The sequence below is a fragment of the Pelophylax lessonae genome (genome assembly GCF_965119305.1).
Source record: "Pelophylax lessonae genome assembly, chromosome: 3".
Taxonomy (NCBI): Eukaryota; Metazoa; Chordata; class Amphibia; order Anura; family Ranidae; genus Pelophylax; species Pelophylax lessonae.
Genome location: NC_138770.1, coordinates 33,068,166 through 33,092,491, shown reverse-complemented (window position 1 = coordinate 33,092,491; position 24,326 = coordinate 33,068,166). Strand labels below are relative to the sequence as shown.

At 46.1% G+C, this 24,326-nt stretch overlaps 4 protein-coding genes across 4 annotated transcripts in view; 1 reads left to right on the top strand and 3 right to left on the bottom strand.

Moving 5' to 3' along the window:
* LOC309550274 (uncharacterized protein) overlaps positions 1-24,326 on the top strand; it is a gene marked incomplete at both ends in the record, with an annotated part of 1,476,097 nt that overhangs the window by 206,802 nt on the left and 1,244,969 nt on the right.
* On the bottom strand, positions 4,592-9,503 carry LOC309549935 (uncharacterized protein; the record flags this gene model as incomplete). Its single annotated transcript, XM_082250418.1, has 2 exons — positions 4,592-5,504; positions 9,304-9,503. The coding sequence occupies 2 exons, from the start codon at positions 9,501-9,503 to the stop codon at positions 4,592-4,594; spliced, it is 1,113 nt and encodes a 370-aa protein (XP_082106544.1).
* On the bottom strand, positions 15,011-16,199 carry LOC309549934 (uncharacterized protein; the record flags this gene model as incomplete). Its single annotated transcript, XM_082250417.1, has 2 exons — positions 15,011-15,703; positions 16,185-16,199. The coding sequence occupies 2 exons, from the start codon at positions 16,197-16,199 to the stop codon at positions 15,011-15,013; spliced, it is 708 nt and encodes a 235-aa protein (XP_082106543.1).
* The window catches only part of LOC309550718 (uncharacterized protein), a 155,342-nt gene continuing 147,524 nt past the window's right edge, over positions 16,509-24,326 (bottom strand). The window contains exons 8-9 of the mRNA XM_082251053.1: positions 17,033-17,260; positions 16,509-16,767 (exon numbers count right to left, since the gene is read on the bottom strand). Of these exons, the coding sequence (XP_082107179.1) occupies positions 16,585-16,767; positions 17,033-17,260 (411 nt within the window). The 3' untranslated portion in view covers positions 16,509-16,584. The remainder of the gene's footprint in view (positions 16,768-17,032; positions 17,261-24,326) is intronic.

Genomic DNA, 24,326 nt, shown 5'->3' with positions numbered 1-24,326 from the left:
TGACATCAATGATGAGGCAGAATTTCTCCCATTGGCACCAACGATTGGGTACTGCATTACTTTAACTGAGAATTGTGCGGTCATGCGACGCTGTACCCAAACAAAATTGATTTCCTTTTTCCCCACAGATAGAGGTTTATTTTGGTGGTATTTGATCACCTCTGCGGTTTTCATTTTTTGTGCTAAAAACAAGAAAAGACGGATGATTTTGGAAAAAAAATATATATATATTTTTACTTTCTGCCATTAAACATCCAATAAAAAAAAATGTAAAGAATCAAATTTCTTCATCAATTTAGGCCAATATGTATTCTACTAAATATTTTTGGTAAATAAAAAATCCCAATAAGTGTTTATTGATTGGTTTGCATAAAAGTTATTGTGTCTGCAAACGATGGGATATTTTTATAGAATTACATTTTTTTAAATTTTTTCCAGTACTGGCGGCAATCAGCGACTTATAGCGGGACTGTGACATTGCGGTGGACAAATCGGACAGCTAAGTGATACTTTTGTTGGGGACCAGTGACACCAATACAGTGATCAGTGCTAAAAAAAATATGCACTGTCACTGTACTAATGACACGGGCAGGGAAGGGGTTAACATCAGGGGCAATCAAAGGGTTAAATGTGTTCCTAGGGAGGGGTTACTCACTGTGGGGGAGGTGCTATAACTGTGGGAAGGCAGAGATCCGTGTTCCTAGGGTTCTCGCCTTTTCTTCAAGCCAAACCTGAACACTTTAGTCACATACGGCAAAATATTATTTTTAAGGGGGAACACAGAACGGTGATCTCCCTTGTTTACATTGGCAGACCACTGCTATGCCTCTCTCGGGAACGACTGCCGGGTGGCGACGGACATCGTGTCCGCCAGACCCGCTGATTGGCTCCTGCTGGGCGCCGGTGGCACGTGTACATGCCCCAGACCCGGAAATGCAGCTGACGTACAGTACATGGGGTGGTCAAAACAAAAAGTCTCCCTGATAAAGAGAGAGGCTATGACCTGGTGGATTGCATGGGGAACTCCTGAGGAAGTTTAGGGTCTTAAAATTGAAGATGTGGTGGATGTCTCCTTTTGGTTTGGGAACTGTGGACAGAGAAGAACTCCTGGAACTCTTCTGGCCTTAGCTCAGTGAGATAGAGTTTGGAAGACTAATGTCATAGACAGGTTGCCAAAAAGTTTAGGGCTTTAGAAAGGGCCTCCAATGGCTGTCAATGTGGTGCCTTCTCCACTCTCCATCTCACTAATAAAACCCCAATGGATAACTCTCTCTGAACTGATCACATTCCAATCACCGATCATCTAATCATTGGTAAAAAAGAAGACTCGGCACAGAATATTGTACGAAGCGTTTTTATTGTACAAGATCAGAATAAGCGATTACCACACAGTAATGATATGAATAAAATAAAGCTTAAATCTTTTATAATAGAATTAACAAATGTGTCAAATGTATTAATAATCATACATTGGTTGGACCAATAAAAAGCCGGCTACTTCAATAAATCAAAAAGGAACAACAACATGAAGCAACCAATAAAAAAGGTTGTATACAGGGATAGGGAATTGGCGCTGCCCAAAGGGGGTATTAATAAATAAATGTTAAAAATAAATTTTATAGACTCTTAAATATGTAGATACATATCTCTTAAAACCTCAAATTATTCATAACCATATTACATAAAAATATAAAGTGACTAATGTTATGAAAGTGATATAGTGCTGTGTAATAAATAAATTCAATAGAATATAACAAAAAACAAATAAATTGATTCCTTGGGTGACACGGTAAAAAATGCAATTAAATATAAATACATATGTGGCAGATCAAAATATATTATAAATCAATACAAATATTGTGATAATTAAACGAGTGATCTGTGCATATAAGCAATAAAGTGCAAGGTGATTGGTGACTCTGAATATAGACGTGGTATATAACTAGCAATTATATATACACTCTTAACGTGCCAAGTGATAAGTGTATGGGCAATATATTTCCAGTAATCCAAAACAAACTGAGAAATATATATATATATATATATATATATATATATATATATATATATATATATGTGCAGATATATCAATACACTCCACTCCTTAATCAAAGTATATCTCAGATTAATTTAAACATATAAACGATGTGGTAAATAAAGTTCATATAATGGAGTGCTTGATCATCTGGTGGTATTAGCATTCAATCTTCGTGCACTATAATGGGTGCTCAAAGTGGGTGGTGAAATAGATTGCACTCACCAGAGTGTCCAACCCCACACAGGGGTATTAGGCAGAGTAAGTGGTACTGTAAGCCACAGCAGGAAACTGTAAGCTCGTCATTGACGTCTTCAGCAGCCAATGACAATGACGAAACGCGTACAGCATAGTTGCGTCACTTCCCGATCCGGATCTTCCGTGGAAAGCACTGCGTTTCGGAGTACAGCACGCTATTGCCGGCTTCCTGTTTGGTCTCTGAGCGAGACACATCACTAACGCTGTTTATTATCTTCTGTAATGCGAGTACCCCCTTTTTTTGATGTTCTAAAATAAAACCTATCATACGGAATTACGCTATATGTTCTCCCTTTATTCATCCCATACATTACACCACCGGAGTACTACCCAACAACAAGCGGAGGACTGGAGAACAGCAGGGTCCCTTCCCCCTCCCCTATACAGAGGAACACAGAAGTAGATGACCCATAGGAGCTTACAGTTTCCTGCTGTGGCTTACAGTACCACTTACTCTGCTTAATACCCCTGTGTGGGGTTGGGCACTCTGGTGAGTGCAATCTATTTCACCACCCACTTTGAGCACCCATTATAGTGCACGAAGATTGAATGCTAATACCACCAGATGATCAAGCACTTCATTATATGAACTTTATTTACCCCATCTTTTATATGTTTAAATTAATCTGTGATATACTTTGATTAGGGAGTGGAGTGTATTGATATATCTGCACCTATATATATATTATTTTTTTTCTCAGTTTGTTTTGGATTCCTGGAAATATATTGCCCATACACTTATCACTTGGCACGTTAAGAGTGTATATATAATTGCTAGTTATATACCACGTCTATATTCAGAGTCACCAATCACCTTGCGCTTTATTGCTTATATGCACAGATCACTCGTTTAATTATCACAATATTTATATCGATTTATAATATATTTTGATCTGCCACATATGTATTTATATTTAGAATTTTAATTGCATTTTTACCGTGTCACCCAAGGAATCAATTTATTTGTTTTTAGTTATATTCTATTGAATTTATTTATTACACGGCACTATATCACTTTCATAACATTAGTCACTTTATATTTTTATGTAATATGGTTATGAATAATTTGAGGTTATAAGAGATATATATCTACATATTTAAGAGTCTATAAAATTTATTTTTAACATTTATTTATGAATACCCCTTTGGGCAGCGCCAATTCCCTATCCCTGTATACACCCATTAATTAGATATAGCATTGCTATATTCTAGGGAGGCTGCAGCCCTTTCATTCCCTTACATCTCCATAGCACGGGTTTCCTTTCTTTAACCAAAAAAAAAAAAAAGGTTCACCAGTGAAAGATAAATCCTGATTGGCTGCTGTGGGTTAATGCATGTTACAGTGATCTTTTTCCATCCAGTAGGTTAGATCTATATACATATTTATAAGTAGAACACAGAAAGAATAAAGCATTTCCCGTTAGGTCCTCATACAGTTGCATTATAGACCATGTATTGTCAGAATTGTTTGTCTGTTGCCCCATGTATTATGATGATTGCCCGTCTGTTATATATCACACCATATATTGTCAGGATCACCAGCCTGTTGCCTCATGTATTGTAATGATTGTAGACTTATTGCCCCATGTATTATCATAAATGCCCACCTGTTGCCTCATGTATTGTCATGATTGCCCACTTGTTGCCCCCGTGTATTGTGATGATTTCCTGCCTGTTGCCTCATGTGAGGAGGGATCGGTAAAGGCAGACATTTGAGTCATGATTTTTCCACCCCTTAACCTTAAATGGCACCCAGATGGGGCGGTACACATGGCACTGCTATTTGCGGCTGCTGCAAACCTCACACCCCCCGGTCACATTGGGCAATGCTATTCATCTGAATGGGGTTGTGCTGCAACAGCCCTGATGCATACGGTTGCGGCGTACTGGCGTAGGCTTTACAGGGTTAACATAAGGGCTCCCAGCTGCCTGCCAACCCCACAGCGGGTCAGAGGGCAATGCGGGTGTAAACCAACCCCGAGTGGACTGTGGTGGTTTCACATTTGTTTATGGACTAAACAGTTCCACCCGTTACAATCCAGAGTCCATTTCCCGTAGTACCAGCAGGGGGCGCAATCTGATGTTTCATTATATTTCCTTTATTTTTACACTTTCCCGCACTCTGAACATGAAAACGGAGCCTCTAATACAAGTGTGAATTATTTGCCGATTGAAACGTACATAAGGAGTGAAACATTTCCCGCACTCTGAACATGAAATAGGACGCTCGCCTGTATGAACTTTCTGGTTTCTAAGAAATAAACCTTTGTTTGGAAAATATTTCCCGCACTCGTAACATTAAAAAGGGCGCTCATTTTTGTGTATTCTCTGATGGCTAAGAAGGTTTACTTTCTGATTAAAACATTTCCCGCACTCTGAACATGAATAGGGACGCTCACCTGTGTGTATTCTCTGATGCCTAAGAAGGTGTACTTTCTGATTAAAACATTTCCCGCACTCTAAACATGAATAGGGAAGCTCACCTGTGTGTATTCTCTGATGGCTAAGGAGGCTTTCTTTTTGACTAAAACATTTCCCGCACTCTGAACATGAATAAGGACGCTCACCTGTGTGTATTCTCTGATGTCTAAGAAGGTTTCTTTTTTCATTAAAACATTTCCCGCACTCTGAACATGAATAGGGAAGCTCACCTGTGTGTATTCTCTGATGTCTAAGAAAGTTTCGTTTTTCATTAAAACATTTCCCGCACTCTGAACATGAATAGGGAAGCTCATCTGTGTGTATTCTCTGATGGCTAAGAAGGTTTCCTTTATTATTAAAACATTTTCCGCACTCTGAACATGGATAGGGAAGCTCACCTGTGTGTATTCTCTGATGGCTAAGGAGGCTTTCTTTTTGACTAAAACATTTCCCGCACTCTGAACATGAATAGGGACGCTCACCTGTGTGTATTCTCTGATGCTTAAGAAGATATGTTTTGTCACTAAAACATTTCCCGCACTCTGAACATGAATAGGGACGCTCCCCTGTGTGAATTCTCTGATGGCTAAGAAGGTGTCCTTTACGAATAAACCATTTCCCGCACTCTGAACATAAATAGGGACACTCTCCTGTGTGTATTTTCTGGTGTCTAAGAAGGTTTCTTTTATTAGTAAAACATTTCCCGCACTCTGAACATGAGAATGAATTCTCTCCTGTATGGTATAAAGAAGATTCCCTGAGATGAGATGGTTTCCCGCACCCGTCGGCACTGTCAGATATTAGAGGACTATGTGAAGTATCAGGAGATTCCAATGATCTCCTCCAATGGTGAGGTCTGTCATGTATATTATGAGGAACGGGATTTACTTCTGGAGAAGATGCCATGTCATTATCTTCTGTAGTCACATCTTCCTCCGATGTCCTTCTATTCCCACCACAGAGTCCGTCTGTCAGAAGACAAGAAAAATTACCAAGAGTTTTCCACACTCATATACACTGCTCAACACTTTATAATCAGAGTATAGCATCAAGTCAGGGAAACTCCTGGGATATTCATCTGCTCAGTCAAGTAGCAGAGGGGGTTGTTACCAACAGGTGCACTAGATGGGCAACAATGAGACGACCTCCAAAACATGGTTTTACAGGTGGAGGCCACTGACATTTTCCCTACTCATCTTTTCTGAGTGTTTGTCACTAGTTTTGCATTTGGCTGGGGTCAGTGCCACTACTGGTAGCATGAGGCCATACCTGGACCCTATAGAGGTTGCACAGTTAGTCCAACTCCTCCAGGATGGCTCATCAATACCTCCCATTGCCAGAATGAAGTCTCAGGAGCATGGAAGAGATTCCAGGAGACAGGCAGTTACTCTAGGAGAGCTGGACATGGCTGTAGAAGGTCCTTAACCCATCAGCAGGACCGGTATCTGCTCCTTTGTGCAAGGAGGACCAGGATGAGCACTGCCAGAGCCCTACAAAATGACCTCCAGCAGGACACTGGTGTAAATGTCTCTGACCAAACAATCAGAAACAGACTTCATGAGGGTGGCCTGAGCGCCCAACGTCATAGGCAGCTCTCTAATTAGGCAAATTAGGCGGTCGCCTAAGGCCTCGCACCTACAGGGGCCTCGCGGCCAGTGGCAGAGCGACAACATTTAGAAGGGCGCAGTCAGGGAAATCTCCCAAGTAAAAGATTGTTTTATCCTTGGATATAAAAGTTGCAGCAGTGTGCTGCAGTCCCTTCACTGCGGCTGCCAGGTTGTCCGCTGACACTTACCCCGCCTTCTCTGCCTGGGGATTGGCTGTCTGATCATGTAATCCTAAGATGTGGAGGAATCGGTGGGCGTGCACCTGCATCAGTAGGAAGTGACTGCCCGGTCAGCTCACTCTGCTATCATCGGTTGTTGCTCTGGGAGGAGAGCTCTGCCTTGGCCCAGAAACATACAGGTAACCAGGCCCCAACTTGTCACTCTGTAGGCTGGTCATAGATTTGTGGTGTCTATTACGCAAAGGGGGTGAGTAGCCCCAGGGAAGTTGGAAGAGTCTTAGAATAGTTGGTGGAGGAGGAGGAGAAGAAGGCGGCCCTGGGTGGCTGGGGGAGAAGAGGGTGGCTGGAAGAGAAGGAGAGGGTTCCTGGGTGGCTAGGGGAAAAGGAGAGGGTCCCTGGGTGGCTAGGGGAAAAGGAGAGGGTCCCTGGGTAACTAGAGGACAAGGAGAGGGTCCCTGGGTGGCTAGGGGAGAAAGAGAGGGTCCCTGGGTGGCTAGGGGAAAAGGAGAGGGCCCCTGGGTGGCTAGGGGAAAAGGAGAGGGTCCCTGGGTGGCTAGGGGAGAAAGAGAGGGTCCCTGGGTGGCTAGGGGAAAAGGAGAGGGCCCCGGGGTGGCTGGGGAAGAAGGAGAGGGCCCAAGGAGAGAGCCCCTGGGTGGCTGGGGGAGGAGAAGAGCCCCCCTGTGACGCCAAAGTCAGTAGAAGGGGAAGAAAGTGGAGCTGTGCCAGTCCTGCATATCTGACATCACAGCCAAACATGGTGGAGCCGGAGCCCTTTGCCCTACACAATGACAGCACCCGAGGTGGAAGGTGAGGGGTAGCGGGGCTGTGACATTATATAGCATATGGACTCTGTTGTCCCCCCCCCCCCCCAGCTATGAGGGACTGAGGAATGACAGCCCACTATGCTGGGACTTATAGTGCCCTAGAATGTGGAGGACTGAGGAATCCTCAGTCCCTCACAGAGGGCACTACAAGTTCCAGAATAGCAGGCTGCCATGCCTTAGTCCCCACAGAGGGCACTACAAGTCTTAGCATAGCAGGCAGTAGCTCCTCAGTCCCCTACAGAGAGCAGTACAAGTCCAAGCATAGCAGGCTTCCATTCCTCATGGAGGAATGGCAGTGCACTATACTGGAATTTACAGTGCCCTCTGTGAGAAGTGTAAGAGGGGTCTCTGGAAACTTTGATGCAATGGGGAGCTTTGGTGACCACAGAGTTCCCTTTTACTCCAGAGTCCCCAGCTTCCCCAGAACTCTCCTTACATCAGAGTCTCCAGCATTCCCCCTTAAATCGGGGAAGAGAGGCAAAGGTTAAGGCAGGTTCACAGGCTACAACTGCAGACAGATATACCCCTGAAGAACAAAACCAACACAAAGTTACCACCAGAAGACCCTAAACCCCCTCCAAGGACCCACTAATCATCATTATTGAGTATACCCCTAAAGGACAAAGCATCCTCCAATGGCAACTCCATGTATAAAACTAAGCTCATGAAGGCCACATCAACCAAATAGGTGACTCATTATACCGGAAGACCTCTTCCTCTTCACAAGTGCCTAATCTGATATCCTGCAGTACAGGTAGAAGTGTTCTGGTTGGGGTTTGAACTGAACAACCCAGTGCTGCAAGGTGATGACCACTAAGACATTCCGCTGCTCTGTCCTTCTGTTCAATTTACACCACTCTTCTAGCATGAGCTTCTAGCTTACACATCATAGGAAAAAAAGGCAACACGCTCCTTTGGAAGTGCTTAAAATACTTGCATTGCAGGTACCTCTGCAGGAAGGGAGGTACAAAAACCTGCTTATAGATCATCCTCATCTTACCTTTAGGAATTGTTTGAAGAGGATTAAATTGGTCAGTTGACTGATCCTACAAGGAAAAAGCTTGACATGGTCAGAGTTGAGTCTCCTTGCACAGGGAGAGATGTAACAGACTCCTTTAGAGTGTCTTGACTACCTGTGGCAACCTGTTGGTAGGGGTCATCTTCCTCCCTGGATGCCTGAACAAAGCAGGAAATTTATACAGGGTTTTGCCTGTCAAGCACCAAAGGCCCAGTCTACGGTGTGCATAATACATGCAGATCTGGAGAGGTTTAATAGAAAGTGTCCATTAGTCAGCTTCCCATACACCAGCTTTATGAGGCCTGCAGAAGGGCTGACAATCCAGGAACAGTATCAGTAAGGAAGACGCTGCCCCCCTCCTGCTATAACCTGCATAGAGCAGCCACAGCATAGAGGGATTAGGCTGCAGTGGCACAAGGACCTGTCACAGTAAGAAATAAATCCATGATAAACAGACACGGTACAAGGGAGAACTCCATATTATTAGGAACCAAATATTATAACATATATAATTGCTACTCAAGCTATGTAGTAATTTGTTTTTTAATTCACAATTCAAACTACGGCTGCTAAACTGTCAAAAAGACCCGTAAGGGGTTAATTACTGCTAAAGGAATACTGACACTGCAGCTTCTCACATCAGAGCGCCGTCCCAGCAGGTGAATAATCAAACAGACCCTGCCATACAGATGTAGTGCCCTCCTAGGTAGGTGCTAGAATGAGTGGATATAGTTTTTGCTTTCTCTGCCTAACAGGGACACAGCTCATGCTGTCTTGATGTTTCACACTGATCCAATAGCCATGGAGTATATTGGACGGTGGGTGGAGTCCTGGCAGATAAGAGCATAGATGTCTGTACCAATGTTGTTGAAGTATTTTCTAATTTGTGTATGTTGTCTAGTATAAGGTGTTATTAAACGGACTATTTCTGTTTTTGGTTGTTTCAGACCTCGGAACATACCTTTCTCTCTTTTGTGCTATTATAAGCTTTTCGCAGTGTAGTCCACGAATAGCCTCTAATAAGCAATCTCTTTCGAAGGGAGTCCACCTCCTGTTTAAAATCTTCGTCGTTCGAACAGACTCAATGCAATCTAAGATACTGGGAGTAGGGTATACTATGTACCGGGGGTTTGGATAAAAGCTATTGGCATGTATAACCATGTTGCCGGCTGTCGGTTTTCTATAAAGTGTAGTTTCTATCCCACCTTCTTCTTGTATAAGAATTTGTATGTCTAAGATCACACTACTACACATATACAGTATCTCACAAAAGTAAGTACACCCCTCACATATTTGTAAATATGTTATTCTATCTTTTCATGTGAAAACACTGAAGAAATGACACTTTGCTACCAGGGCCGGTGCTTCCACTAGGCAAACTAGGCAGCCGCCTAGGGCGCATTGCCACCTAGGGGCGCAGCCATGAGTCGGCACTCTCTCTCCATCATTAATGATCCTTGTGAACGGAGGGGAGAGGCGGCAGTGGGCGAGGAAGAAGGGACAGAGGAAGATGATAGGTGTCTGGGGCAGTGGCAGAACTACCAGGCTTTGGCTTTCCACCGCTGTTTGGGGGGGGGGGGGGCAATAGGCAGGAAGGGAGCCCACCGGAGTGCTGCCTGCATGATGATCCTCTTCGGCTGGAGCTGAGTGGCCTAAACCCCAAGCAGGAAGTGATACTCTGCACTGAGCTGGTGGGCAGCCGTTCACGTCCCTGGGTCGATATTAACCAGGGAGTGGAGGAGAGCTGAACCTGAGCTGGAGCTCGGCATTGACTGCTGCTTCTCCATCCACCACAAGCTCTTTGGAGCCGTGGTGAGCACTGTGGTCCAGGAGAGGAGCGTCCTGGGAAAAGGAATCACGGTGAAGGAGGGCAGAGTGCGGACCACTCTCTTCATACTGCCTAGTGGGTGTCCCCAGAACAGGGGATCGGAGTCCCGGGGTGTGACATGGAGGATCCCTGGTGTGAAAGGGAATCTGGGTCACCAGATTTGCCATGGTGAATCGAAGTCACCAGGTGTGACATGGGGGATAGGGGTCACTGGGTGTAACCGGGGTTCGGGGTCACCATGTGTGCCCTAAGAAATTGGGGTCCCTTTGTGTGCCATGGGGGATTGATGTCCCCAGGTGTGACATGTAAAAACATCAGGGTCTCTCCGAGTATGACATGGAGGAACATCAGGGGCCCCTGGTGTGACATAGAGGAACATTGGGGTCACTGGGTATGACAGCATGACATTGAGGAATATTGGGGTCCCAGGATGTGACATGGAAAAAACATCAGGGTCCCTGGGTGTGACATAGAGGGACATAAAGGAATATGGCGGTCACTGGGTATGACAGCATAACATGGAGAAACCATCAGATCAGGGTCACTGGGTATTACATAGAGGAGTTTTTACCCCTTTCCCTTTTTTTTTTGGGGGGGGGGGCGCAAGTAGCTGGTCTTGCCTAGGGCGTAAAATAGTCTAGCACCTGCCCTGTTTGCTACAATGTAAAGTAGTGAGTGTACAGCTTGTATAACAGTGTAAATTTGCTGTCCCCTCATATAACTCATCACACAGCCATTAATGTCTAAACCGCTGGCAACAAAAAGGAGTACACCTCTAAGTTAAAGTGTCCAAATTGTTCCTAAAGTGTCAATATTTTGTGTGGCCACCATTATTTGCCAGCACTGCTATAAACCCTCTTTGGCATGAAGTTCACCAGAGCTTCACAGGTTGCCACTGGAGTCCTCTTCCTCTCCTCCATGATGACATCACGGAGCTGGTGGATGTTAGAGACCTTGCGCTCCTCCACCTTCAGTTTGAGGATGCCCCACAGAGGCTCAATAGGGTTTAGGTCTTGCTTGGCTAGTCCATCACCTTTACCCTTAGCTTCTCTAGCAAGGCAGTTGTCGTCTTGGAGGTGTGTTTGGAGTCGTTATAATGTTGGAATACTAGCCTGCGGCCCAGTCTCCAAAGGAAGGGGATCATGCTCTGCTTCAGTATGTCACAGTACATGTTGGCATTCATGGTTGCCTCAATGAACTGTAGCTCCCCAGTGCCAGCAGCACTCATGCAGCCCCAGACCATGACACTCCCACCACCATGCTTGACTGTAGGCAAGACACACTTGTCTTTGTACTCCTCACCTGGTTTCCGCCACACGCGCTTGACACCATCTGAACCAAATAAGTTAATTATGGTTTCTTCAGACCACAAGATATGGTTTCAGTAATCCATGCCCTTTGTCTGCTTGTCTTCAGCAAACTGTTTGTGGGCTTTCTTGTGCATCATCTTTAGAAGAGGCTTCCTTCTGGGATGACAGCCATGCAGACCAATTTCAGCCATGCAGACCAATTTGATGCAGTGTGCGACGTATGGTCTGAGCACTGACAGGATGACCCCCCCAACCTCTGCAGCTATGCTGGCAGCACTCATACATCTGTTTTGCAAAAGACAACCTCTGGATATGATGTTGAGCACGTGCACTCAACTTCTTTGGTCGATCATGGCGAGGTCTGTTCTGAGTGGAACCTGTCCTGTTAAACCGCTGTATGGTCTTGGCCACTGTGCTGCAGCTCAGTTTCAATGTCTAGGCCATCTTTATGTACAGCAACAATTCTTTTTTCTTTCAGATCCTCAGGGAGTTCTTTGCCATGAGGTGCCATGCTGAACTTCCAGTGACCAGTAAGAGAGGGAGAGCGATAACACCAAATTTAACACACCTGCTCTCCATTAACACCTGAGGCCTTGTAACACTAACGAGTCACATGACACCGGGGAGGGAAAATGACTAATTGGGCCCAATTTGGACATTGTCACTTAGGGGTGTATTCACTTTTGTTGCCAGCGGTTTAGACATTAATGGCTGTGTGTTGAGTTATTTTGAGGGGAAAGCAAATTTACACTGTTATACAAGCTGTACACTCACTACTTTACATTGTAGCAAAGTGTCATTTCTTCAGTGTTGTCACATGAAAAGATAGAATAAAATATTTACAAAAATGTGAGGGGTGTACTTACTTTTGTAAGATACTGTATATTTTATCTTGTACCTAGGATCATCAGGATAGATACCTATATACACTACACATTTTGGTCTGGTTTCCCCCCAAGGTCTGGTTAATTTGTTGGGGGGACGAAGGAATGCCGTGTGCTAGTAAGCCATGTTTGTATTTATTATGATGTACATAAATACAGATTATGTTCTATGTTTATGAAACACTAATATCGAGTCTGTTCATTTTAAGAAAAAACTGTCTGTACATCTTCATAGTCCTGAAGATGCCTTGTGTGAAACGCGTTGATCAGTGAACAACCGAAGATAGAGGAATATCATCTGAAGCAAACACAGTGATGTGCCTCCATCAATATTGGTTAATGCAAACAGAAAACAGAGGTCGTGGGACTTTAAATGAGGCAGGTCACCAACTAAGATATACAAAAATAGAATCTGAATGTAGTCATTTATTATACATACAGTAATTGATACAAATGTCGACATCAGTAACAAATATGATGCAGACATGTATACAAAAAAAAGCTGAGACAAAAATATCCATATAGTAAGGAGATTGTTATAATAGTAATAAGATATATTCAGTAATAAAGTACATGGCCGTCACTAAATGTTACATCTAAGTGAAGAGAGGAAATATCTATACCTACACGAACCTTATGATATATACCAACTTATCCTTATATATGTATGATGTACATGAGTGAAATTAGTAGGAGACATTGATCTCCTGTGTACGAGCTGAGCTCAGTTTGGGGTCAGTTTCCTCATTTTATTGAGATCTGGTTTTAGATAAATCAATAAATGTTATTTTAGGATAAATCCATGTAGTTGTTATCTGTCTCATGCTGTGCCCTTAAAGTCCACACATATGACAGTGGTTCCTTGTGAACATCTGTAGTTTCCCATTTCTCTGAACAGATAGGATGTTGGGACTCATGAAAAAAAATTACGTGGGATCCCCTCCCCTCCCCCAGTCTATACCAGGCCCACGCCAAAATGTAAAATAATAAATAAATGCAGTGGGGTCCCCCCAAAATCCATACCAGATCTTAACCTGAGCATGCAGTTCGGCAAGTCAGAAAAAGGGGGACAAGCGAGCTCCCCCCTTCCAACCCGTACAAGGCCACATGCCCTCACCATGGGTTGGGGTTGGGTGTTTTGTGGCAGCTCTGTCCCCCCACCTCAAAGCACCTTGTCCCCATGTTGATGGCGACAAGGGCCTCTTCCCCACAACCGTGGCCTGTGCTTGTGGGGGTCTGCAGGCAGGGGGCTCCTCATAATCTGAAAGCCCCTTTTACCAAGGGGCCCCCCAGATCCAGCAGTGTCAAAAAGTAATAAAAACACTCACAATTTTGGAAAAATCCTTTATTAAAAAATAAAATCCAGCCTCCCCCGATGTAGATCCGTCATCAATCACAACGCCCCCCTCCCCCGCACATGGAAAAAATTTAAAAAGACGCTCTTGCCGTCATGGAGGCCCTCTGCCTACTTTACATCTTTTATATAGGTAAGGGACGGGGTCACCTGTCTACATCACACGGTGATTTATCTATTGCCGGCATTCTTTTTTTTCCATTCATCGGCTTGGTGCCTAACGAGGTATTTCTTCACACAGAATTTGCATCGGTCGATCGTTTTTTTTTTACCGATCCAAATTCGAAACGCTCTCAAAAGTTGGAATTTGTTTGAAAATGAATAAAAACAAAAAAAAATGTAACAGATTTCAACGAAATTCATTACAATTTCATTTGGATAAATCCGAATCTAGGAATAATCAAAAATTTGTCGGAATTTGTATTCGAACCGAAACGAATTTCACGTGTCTAACACTTAATGGCCACCCGCTAACAGCTGGGCTCCCAGCCAATGCAAATGGCCGCTGATGGCAGGGCCCACTCTTCAGGCATGCATCCTCTACATAGGTGTGCCATAACACCACCCCGCTGATAGTTGGGGACTCAATGACCACTTGGGACATCCTGGAAGACTTCTGGATACCAAAGGAAGCTCCTGACATCCCGCACAGCTGCCCAGCACCAGACCTGCCCACCAATACTTCCAATAGCTAGGAAAACTTCATATAAAAATGACCTATAAGTGAGGAGGACAAAAAAGGAATGCAGCCATTGGCTTATCCTGAACATTGATGGGGGTGGGGTCTTATGGGGGAGGAACGAGGGCGGGGCTACCCAAACGTATGCTGCCATGGACATCTGTCAGGAAAGCACATTATGGCCACTAGATGGAACTGACCATTATAGGAAATCCAAATTTACCATGACTGGGGGAATGCGGGTCACATTTTATCAAACACATTTATAACAACCAGACCTGTAAGTGTTTGTGAAATCTTCCCGCACAAAATGTACTCAGCCAATGAAAGGTAAGGACTCCATTTTTATTTTTTTCTGCTATCAATGGCCAACATGGGACAACACTTCTTTCATGTCTTTGGTGATCTCTGATCTCCTTATGAAGTGTTTCTTACATGATGAAGATCAGCCATGGAGTATATCTGAGGTGTATATCAGGATGTGCTTCTTCCCCACATGTCCACCAACATTCATATAGAAGACATTTCCCACACTCAAGGCACTAATACACCTCCAGGGTTGTGTGGGATGCCTGATGTACAGAAGACAGGACTTCAGTGAGGAACAATTCCTTCATTCAGGACCGGAATACGGCTTCTCACCAGTGTGCAATTTCTGATGCTTGGAAAGAGCGGACTTTTGTGAAAAACATTTCCTGCACTCAGGACAGCAATACGGCTTCTCACCAGTGTGCGACCTCTGATGTGTGGAAAGATTTGACTTGCATGAAAAACATTTCCCGCACTCAGGACAGGAATACGGCTTCTCACCAGTGTGCGATCTCTGATGTGTGGAAAGAGTGGACTTCTCTGAAAAACATTTCCCGCACTCAGGACAGGAATACGGCTTCTCACCAGTGTGCGATCTCTGATGTGTGGAAAGATTGGACTTCATTGAAAAACATTTCCCGCACTCAGGACAAGAATACGGCTTCTCACCAGTGTGCAATTTCTGATGCATGGAAAGATTGGCCTTCTCTGAAAAACATTTCCCGCACTCAGGACAGGAATACGGCTTCTCACCAGTGTGCGATCTCTGATGCATGGAAAGATTGGCCTTCTGTGAAAAACATTTCCCGCACTTAGGACAGGAATACGGCTTCTCACCAGTGTGTGATTTCTGATGTGTGGAAAGATGGGACTTCCGTGAAAAACATTTCCCGCACTCAGGACAGAAATGCGGCTTCTCACCAGTGTGAGATCTCTGATGTCTGGAAAGATGGGACTTATTTGCAAAACATTTCCCGCACTCAGGACAGCAATACGGCTTCTCACCAGTGTGCGACCTCTGATGTGTGGAAAGATTTGACTTGCATGAAAAACATTTACCGCACTCAGGACAGGAATACGGCTTCTCATCCGTGTGAGATCTCTGATGTCTGGAAATCTGTGACTTCTCTGAAAAACATTTCCCACACTCAGGACAGGAATGCGGCTTCTCACCAGTGTGCGATCTCTGATGTGTGGAAAGATGGTACTTCCGTGAAAAACATTTCCCACACTTAGGACAGCAATACGGCTTCTCACCAGTGTGCAATCTCTGATGTGTGGAAAGAGAGGACTTCTCTGAAAAACATATACAGTATAGCAGTGGGTAGAGGGGAGAGAGCAGAAGTCAGGAGTATGTAATGTACAACATAGAGTATATAGTGTAGGGGTGAGGAGTATGTAATGTACAACATAGAGTATATAGTGCAGGGTCAGGTCTCATAATATTTGTGTTAAGTAATCAGTTGCAGAGGTCCCACATTGCTGCCTCCCATCTCCTGGGACTGCACTTAGTGACCTGGGTGTGAGGCTATACAGACATAACCCTCCACCCAGCACAGCCAGCAAATAACAGAGCAAGTAACCCCGGGAGAATTGTTTTGTCAGAGATCTTGGTAGACCCGGGCATGGGGCAGAAGACCCAAGGTACATACCCCAGGTGTCTAGGTCAAACAGCGTCTATGGTATTTTGCTGCCAGCTGAACCCCAGAATCCCCATAAACTCAGTCTAGAGACATAAATTGTGTCTGCAGCACAGAGAAGGAAGATTATCCGAGAGAAATACAGGAATACAGGACGGGGAACACAGCTCAGGAAAGTGACCAGGGGATTACAGGCTGATATCACCCAGTCCCCGCCCTACTCTGGACCAATCAGTGATCAGTATGGGTGGAGGAATGTATTTAGTGTTAATGACCCACCTGTGCTGATCTCTGTAGGAGTGTCCTCCTCTATAAATGTCCCCATTATTCCATCCTCCTCCATAGACTGCTGATCATCCCTCACATACGTCTCTTCTTCCTCTGCTTTAACCTCAAATTCTATATCGATTGGATCTCCACTCTAAACCCAAGAAAATGAGAGAGAATATCATCTGGAAGATATAAGCTTCATTATTGTGATATTATATATATATATTATACATATATATATATATATATATATATATATATATATATATATATATATATATATATATATATATATATATATATAAAATTCTGTTATTTTGCAAATTCTTTAATAAAACCTATTGAACATTTAAAAAAATAAAAACAAAACACATCCTCTCCAGAAGTCCATGTTCTAGATGCTCCAATCCACCAACCTTGTAACATTGAGGGATGGTGTGACCTTCCTGTGTGGAATCCAGGGAATACAGAGGACGGGGACATCTCTCTGGTGGGTTTCTGTAGCTGGATGACTCCTCCATGGTGTCCTGGTACAGATCTTTGTGTTCTTTTAGAAACTCTGACTCCTCCATCACCCCATCCTTATCATCCTCCTCTTTTATCTCTTCTTTAACCTCAACTTTACAATCTCTCAGGTTTCCACTCTGAATATAAAATAAAAATGACATCAATGGTAACAATGCAGATAATGTACAGATCGTAATGATACTATCAGTGATTGTTCCTCATCTACCTGATGATGGTGGGGGATGGTGTGACCTTCCTGTGTGGAATCCTGGGTATACAGAGAACGGGGACATCTCTCTGGTGGGTTCCCATTACTAGATCCATCTGTAGGAAACAGAAACAATGTATTCAGTCAGTGTGTGTATGTGTTTATCAGATGATGGGAGATCTAGGTGGACCCTCCGTACTGCTCTCTCCTTTACAATAAAGTCTCCTCTTACCCGGTGATGTGAGGGGCGGCTGATTCTCCATCATGACGTCCTTCCCAGCACCGCTCACCTCTCCTATCAGCAGCTCCATCATCATCTTGGTGACTTCTCAAATCTTCTTTTTATTGCTCTATTCTATCAGGGAACGAGGTGGAGGCAATGTGATGGTCATATGATCTCCAGACTTCACAGGAGGAAAACTCTAGATTTGAACACAAATAGTAAAATCAAATGACATTCCCAGAATCCTCCTCACCTCACTGGTCAGGTCTATTTTTATTTAAACCCCACTTCATGCTGAGGTTTCTGATATTACATACAATGCAGGTCCAACAGCCCTACTTTGAAAGTAAGGAGGCCTGGGGTTCAGCCCACATCCTAAGAGCATCAGAAATTAAGGAGTCGGATAGCGGGATATAGGAGGGAGGAGCTGTGAGGTCAGTGTGAGGTCATAGGAATCTCTGACTCTGATTGGAGGAAGATTGAGAGGAGGAGCTGTGTGGTCATAGCAGTGGGGGAATTACCAGGGTTGCAGCAGTCGCACTTGCGAAGGAATCCTGCAGTTCCGCCACTGTAGGGGGGCCCACCGCTGCTCGGTAGATAGTACACTGGTCATTAACATGCACTCTCACAGGCACACAGTCCCTGTCCATCCTCTCTGCCCGCCCATTGAGTTCAGTAGGGTAGGGAGATACAATGTTGGGAGAGTGAAAAAGAAAATCAGCTGACCCGGGCTGGGCCAGTAGAGTGAAGGGGAGGAGCTCTTCACCGTGTGAGGAGACCCCATGATGGGATGAGTTACTGGAGACACAGGAAGAAAGCCGAAGATACACTGGGACCTAGCAAGGAGGAGGGACCGAGTGATCTGCAAGGGAGTGACACTGATCCCATCCCTCAATATCAGCACTGCCACTGATTCCCACCCCCCCCCCACACACCAGCACTACCGCTGCCACTGATCCCCCTCCCCCCCCACACCAGCACATTTGCTGCCACTGAATTCATCCCCCTCACCAGTGCTATCACTCATCCCATTCCATCCCCCCCAACCTCCACCCTTACCACTGATCCCATGCCCCCTCACCACTGCCACTCATCCCATCCTCCTACCATCACTGCTCCCATCTCCCCCCCTCACTGCTGCCACTCATCCCACCTCCCACGACCACCGCTGCCACTGATACCATCCCATTCTCCCCCAACCACCACCACTTATCTCATTCCATCCCATCCCCCCACCACCCCTGCCACATCCCCCACCGCTGCCACTTATACCATCCCCTCCACCTTTGCTGCCTCTAATCCCATCCCACCCCCACTGCCACTTATCCCATTCCATCACCCCCTCCACCACAGCTGCCAATCATCCCATCCCCCCACCACCACCGCTGCCACTGATCCCATCCCCACCCAACCACCACTGCTGCCACACTGATCCCATCCCCCCACAACCACCGCTGCCACTCATCCCAGGGCCGGCACTTAAGGGGGTCGCAATTGCAATGGCCCATGTGTTTGCCCTGTACACCTGGATAAAAGGGGGGGGGGCGGTATATAGAGGAACAAATATCCTCCATTTTTCTCCTGCAGCTGCTAAAAGCCAAGTTCTCCTCCTCTCCCTTCCATAAGCATTCAGCGGCTGCAGGAGCAAAATGGAGGGGATTTGTTTGTCTATGTGTCACCCCCGCTGCCCTCCTATCCAGGTCCTGCTGCCCTCCAGCCCCAGGATAAGTGGGAAGGGCCCAGGCCGGGGCTCAGGGGGTCCCTTCGTGGTTTCATGAACTGGAGCCCTGAAGGTTCTAGTTATGCCTCTAAGTCATAGGATTCTCTGACCCTGATAGGAGGGACATTGGGGGAGGAGCTGTGTGGTCAGTGTCATGTCATAGGATATTCTGACTCTGATTGGAGGGATATTGGGAGGAGGAGCTATGAGGTCAGTGTGGTGTCATAGGATTCTCTGACTCGGATTGTAGGGACATTGGGAGGAGAAGCTGTGGGGGGCACTGTGTGAGGTTTCTGCACACAAAGAATCATTTCTCCCGGGTGCGTCCCACCTCTTCTAAAATTAAAGATGAACTTTGTCTGTGTGCTTTTTCAGGACTCATCATATTCCTGTGATCTCCGTGTACTCCGGAGAGTACTCCGGAGACTTTACTGATCACATTTTAGGATGAATATCTGAGACTGGGATCGTTATGAAAAAAAAATATTTACGATATTTACTGCAAATGACATTTTTTTCTCTTACTTCTTATTTGAATCCTAAAAATTAAAGACATACAAATTCCAATCCTCCCTAAATACACCCCCCCCCCCACTAATAAAAGTAGTATAATTCATTTGTCAGGAGTGTGTTGTTGTCAGGGCTGGGCTTCTGCTATTAAAAGAGGTTGTAAACCGAAAAAAAAATTTTTTTCTTTCCATCCTGAAAGAGAAAGACATAATGAGCTAGTATGCATTGCATACTAGCTCATTATAAAATACTTACCTTAGAACGAGCCCCCGCCGTGCTGCTCGCTTACCTCTATGACGGGCGACATGTCCAGTCGCCCATCTTCCGGGATCCCAACGTGCACGGGAGCCAACGGTCATGGCACGGCGCTCTGAAGGAACGGCACGACCGGCCGTTCCTTCAGAGCGCATACACCAGTGACGTCACTGGCTGCATGTCTCAAATATCTCCTAAACGGTACATGTTTAGGAGATATTTACAGTACCTATAGGTAAGCCTTATTATAGGCTTACCTATAGGTAAAAGTGTCAGAGGAGGGTTTACTTCCTCTTTAATAGCAGCTCACTACTCAGTGCACAGAGGCTGCTCAGCTGTCGGGTAATTACCAGCCACTCATTGTTTCCACAGTGACTCACCTGGTTACCATTACCTGCCTCATTAGTCCAGCCTACAGCCAGCCCCTTTTTGCTATTTAAACTGCCTTGCTCATTTCCTCCGTGACTCTGCCTGGTCAACATCTCCAGTATGTCTTTGCTGTGTTCCTGTTACGACTTGCCCTGGCTGACGTCTCTTCTGATCACTAATCCTGATTTTTGGCTTCTGATATTGCTGATTTCTGATCCTGGCTTGTCTTATTACCTGCTCTGGCTTCCAAACCCTGGCTTCTGTTTTTGACTACGTTCCTGTTCTGTGTTGTTTTTGCTATTACATTAAAATTTTCTGTCTCTGCCTGGTTTATGGTTCCTGACAGTTGTGCTCTTGCTCCTCATTCCAGCATCCTGGTTTTGGCTGTGATGCATTCTTTGTTTGTCTATCTGCAAAGTGACTGATGTGGTCAGTCTCTGGGTGGAGACCAAACCTGATTGAAGCCAGTCAAGCCCGCAGTCTCATGCTTGTTATATTGCAATTGTAACACGTGCTCCAAGCTCTCTGTTTGTCTGCCCTGCTCTGCTGTTTGAATTCCCTTGTTGAAAGCCTTGGTTCGGATATCGACTACTCTCTGAACTCTGCCTGCCTTTTGACTACGGATCTGACCCTGACTATTCTGAACCTTGTCTGCCTTGTAACTGGACTGTCGTTGAACCACTCTACGTGTCTGCCAAACATAAGTATCTGGTTGCTGTGCTCAGTTTGTTCCTGCCCTGGTGTGGTGGCCAGGCACCATAGCATTGTGTTTAAGTCCTAGGGGCAACTGAGTACTGGAAGGCCTGCTTGCCTTATGGAAAAGGAGGCTGCTATAGGCGCAGAACACAGAAGCCAGCTATAGTGTCTGACCACCTGTGTTAAGGGTAAGCATGACATTGTTAGTATAGGTGTAGTAATTCTACAATAGACTGATGAGGTGAGAAGGTGATCATTGGTGGCAAAGGTGACATCTCCAAAATGAAGGAAATGTTTGAGCCCTGTAAGTGAGCAATGCTAAGACCCTGAAGGGGTACATCGACGTTACCACACTATATATGGCTGGGGAGCGCATGTCTTTCTATAAGTGGGTTCTATATTTAAGTGGGCGCACTTCAGCTCTGCACTTCAGCGATTGCACAAAGCGAGAATACACAGCAAACTACTTTGAAAAGCACCAAACTGACTGCAGGTGACCTTGTTTCCCCATTCCGCTCTCCTTCCTCTCTGCAACATGCGCTTTCAACCAATCCTTTTGACAGTTGTGTCCTCACTCCTTAATCTCTCTTTCCCTCACCCCTCTTCTCCACCCCACAGCCTGTATATATCACCCTCACTTCTGTCCTCTCCCTATTACAGCACTCACCCAACTCCTGCTAATTCTAAACCCACATGCTAATAAAACCTCCAGAACCCTGAGGCACGTCCCTTCATATAAATTGCAATCCCATATTACCTCCCTCACCCTTCTGCTTCTTCCAACCTCTAGAGATTTAACTCCAAACCCTGGACCTCCATCGCTTAACTGTACCCAAAACTCCCATCACCCCATGCCTTCTGGCAAGAGCAGCAACCCACACAATTTCGTTTCTAACCCTCTTCTTCCCAAAACCAGCCTCCCCTTCTCTTGTGCCCTTCGGAAACGCCTGCTCTGTCTGTAACAAAGTAGCTTCTGTCCATGACCTCTTTATCACTAACTACTTGCTGTTACTGAAACCTGGCTTCATGAATCCAACACTGCTGCTTGTTACGCTGAGCGCTCTGGGCCCCCTGCTGGCCTCGGAGCGCTCACAGCGCATGCCCCCAGGCAGCGCTCCAGCGTCTCGGCGTGTGCGTCCCCGCTCTCTAGGGCGCACGCGTGCCGGGACTCTTAGATTTAAAGGGCCAGTGCACCAGTGATTGGTGCCTAGTCCAAAGTGGTTATTATGGCTTAAGGTTTGAGAGAGGCAGTGCTGATTTAATTAGGCTTCACCTGTGCACTGCCCATAAATACCTTCTCCTCCCACAGCTTCCTGCTGGATCTTTGTGCCTCTGAGAAAGCGTTCCCTACTATGTTAGTTTGCTTTGCCTGTTGCCGAACCCGTTGCTACCGACTACTCGCCTTTGAACCTTTGCCACCTGCCCTGACCTCTGTGACGTCCGACTACGCTCTTGCCTACTCCCTGTGTACCATGCCATATCAGCTGCCAGAGAGGTCGAGTGGTTACTAGGGGACACGACCTGGTAGTTACCGCCGCAGCAAATCCACCCCGCTTTGCGGCGGGCTCTGGTGAAGACCAGTAACTGCTTAGAACCGGTCCTGTAGTACAACCCGCGCCATCGCCTCTCTGGTCGAGAGGATCCACTACCAGTCCTGCCGGTTCGTAACAGTAAGATCCGGCCATGGATCCCGCTGATGTTCCCCTGCCAAGCCTAGCGGATCTCACCACCATTGTGGCCCAGCAGGGTCAACAGCTGGCCCAGTTGACCGCTATGTTGCAGCAGCTCCTGCCTTCTCAGCAACAGCCAGCCCCTCCGCCTACAGTTGCCACCGGTTCCAGAATCCGTTTGTCCCTACCAGACAAATATGACGGAGATCCAAAGCAGTGCTGTGGGTTCCTGTCGCAGTGCTCTCTCCACCTCTAGCTACTGTCCGACCAGTTTCCTTCTGAGCGAGCCAAGGTAGCCTTTATTCTCAGTTTGCTGTTCGGGAAGGCCCTGGCCTGGGCTACACCACTATGGGACCGCGCAGATACTGCCACTGCTTCCGTCCAGAGCTTCTGCCTAGAGTTCCGGAATGTTTTTGAGGAGCCTGCCCGGGTTACCTCCGCAGAGACTGCCTTACTAAACTTGACCCAAGGAGGTTCTTCCGTGGGTGACTATGCCATTCAGTTCCGCACCCTGGCCTCTGAGCTGAACTGGAACAATAAAGCCCTTTGCGCCACCTTCAAGAAGGGACTTAACAGTGAGATAAAGGACGTTCTGGCTGCACGTGAGCTTCCTTCAACTCTTAGTGACCTCATCTTGCTGGCCACTAGGATAGACAAGCGTTTCGCCGAAAGACAAGAGGAACTCCTCCTTGAAAAGGACGCTACCCTCGTCTGGCTCCCATTTTTCTGCGTCCACCTCAACCCGCTACTGGGCCTCCCACCGTGGAAGCCATGCAGGTGGATCGGTCACGCCCGACTCCGCAAGAACGAGCCCGCCGCAGAGACGAGAACCTGTGTCTGTACTGTGCCAGTACCGAGCACTTCCTTAGAGATTGTCCTCTCCGTCCACCGCGTTCGGGAAACGCTCGCACCTAGTAAGCGTGGGAGAGGCGTTGCTAGGTGTGGATTCTTCCTCTCCACGTCTCATCATACCCGCGCAGTTGATCATCTCTTCCAAGTCCTCTTTCTCCGCAGCCGCCTTCTTGGATTCCGGTTCAGCTGGCAACTTCATTCACGCCTCCTTGGTTGACAAGTACCGTATTCCAGTAATCCGTCTACCCAAGCCGTTTTTCATCTCTACTGTTAACGGTGAGAGACTCTCTGCCACCGTGCAGTTCCATACCCAGCCTCTGCAGATGGACATCGGAATATTTCATACCAAGACTTTAGAGTTCTTTGTCCTTCCCTTCTGTTCCTCCGAACTCCTCCTGGGTCTGCCGTAGCTTCAACGTCATAGTCCTGTCCTGAATTGGTCCACCGGTGAGATCCTGCGTTGGGGTTCCTCCTGTTCTGACCGCTGTCTCAAGCCTGCTCTGGTCAAACAGGACCCACAAGTTTCTCCGCCTCCTGGGCTGCCCAAGCCATACAATTACTTTGCGGATGTCTTCTGCAAGAAACAAGCTGAGGTTCTTCCTCCTCACCGACCCTATGATTGCCCGACCTGATACCCGGGTCTACTCCACCTTGGGGCAGAATTTATCCTCTCTCACCTCCTGAGACCCTTGCCATGTCC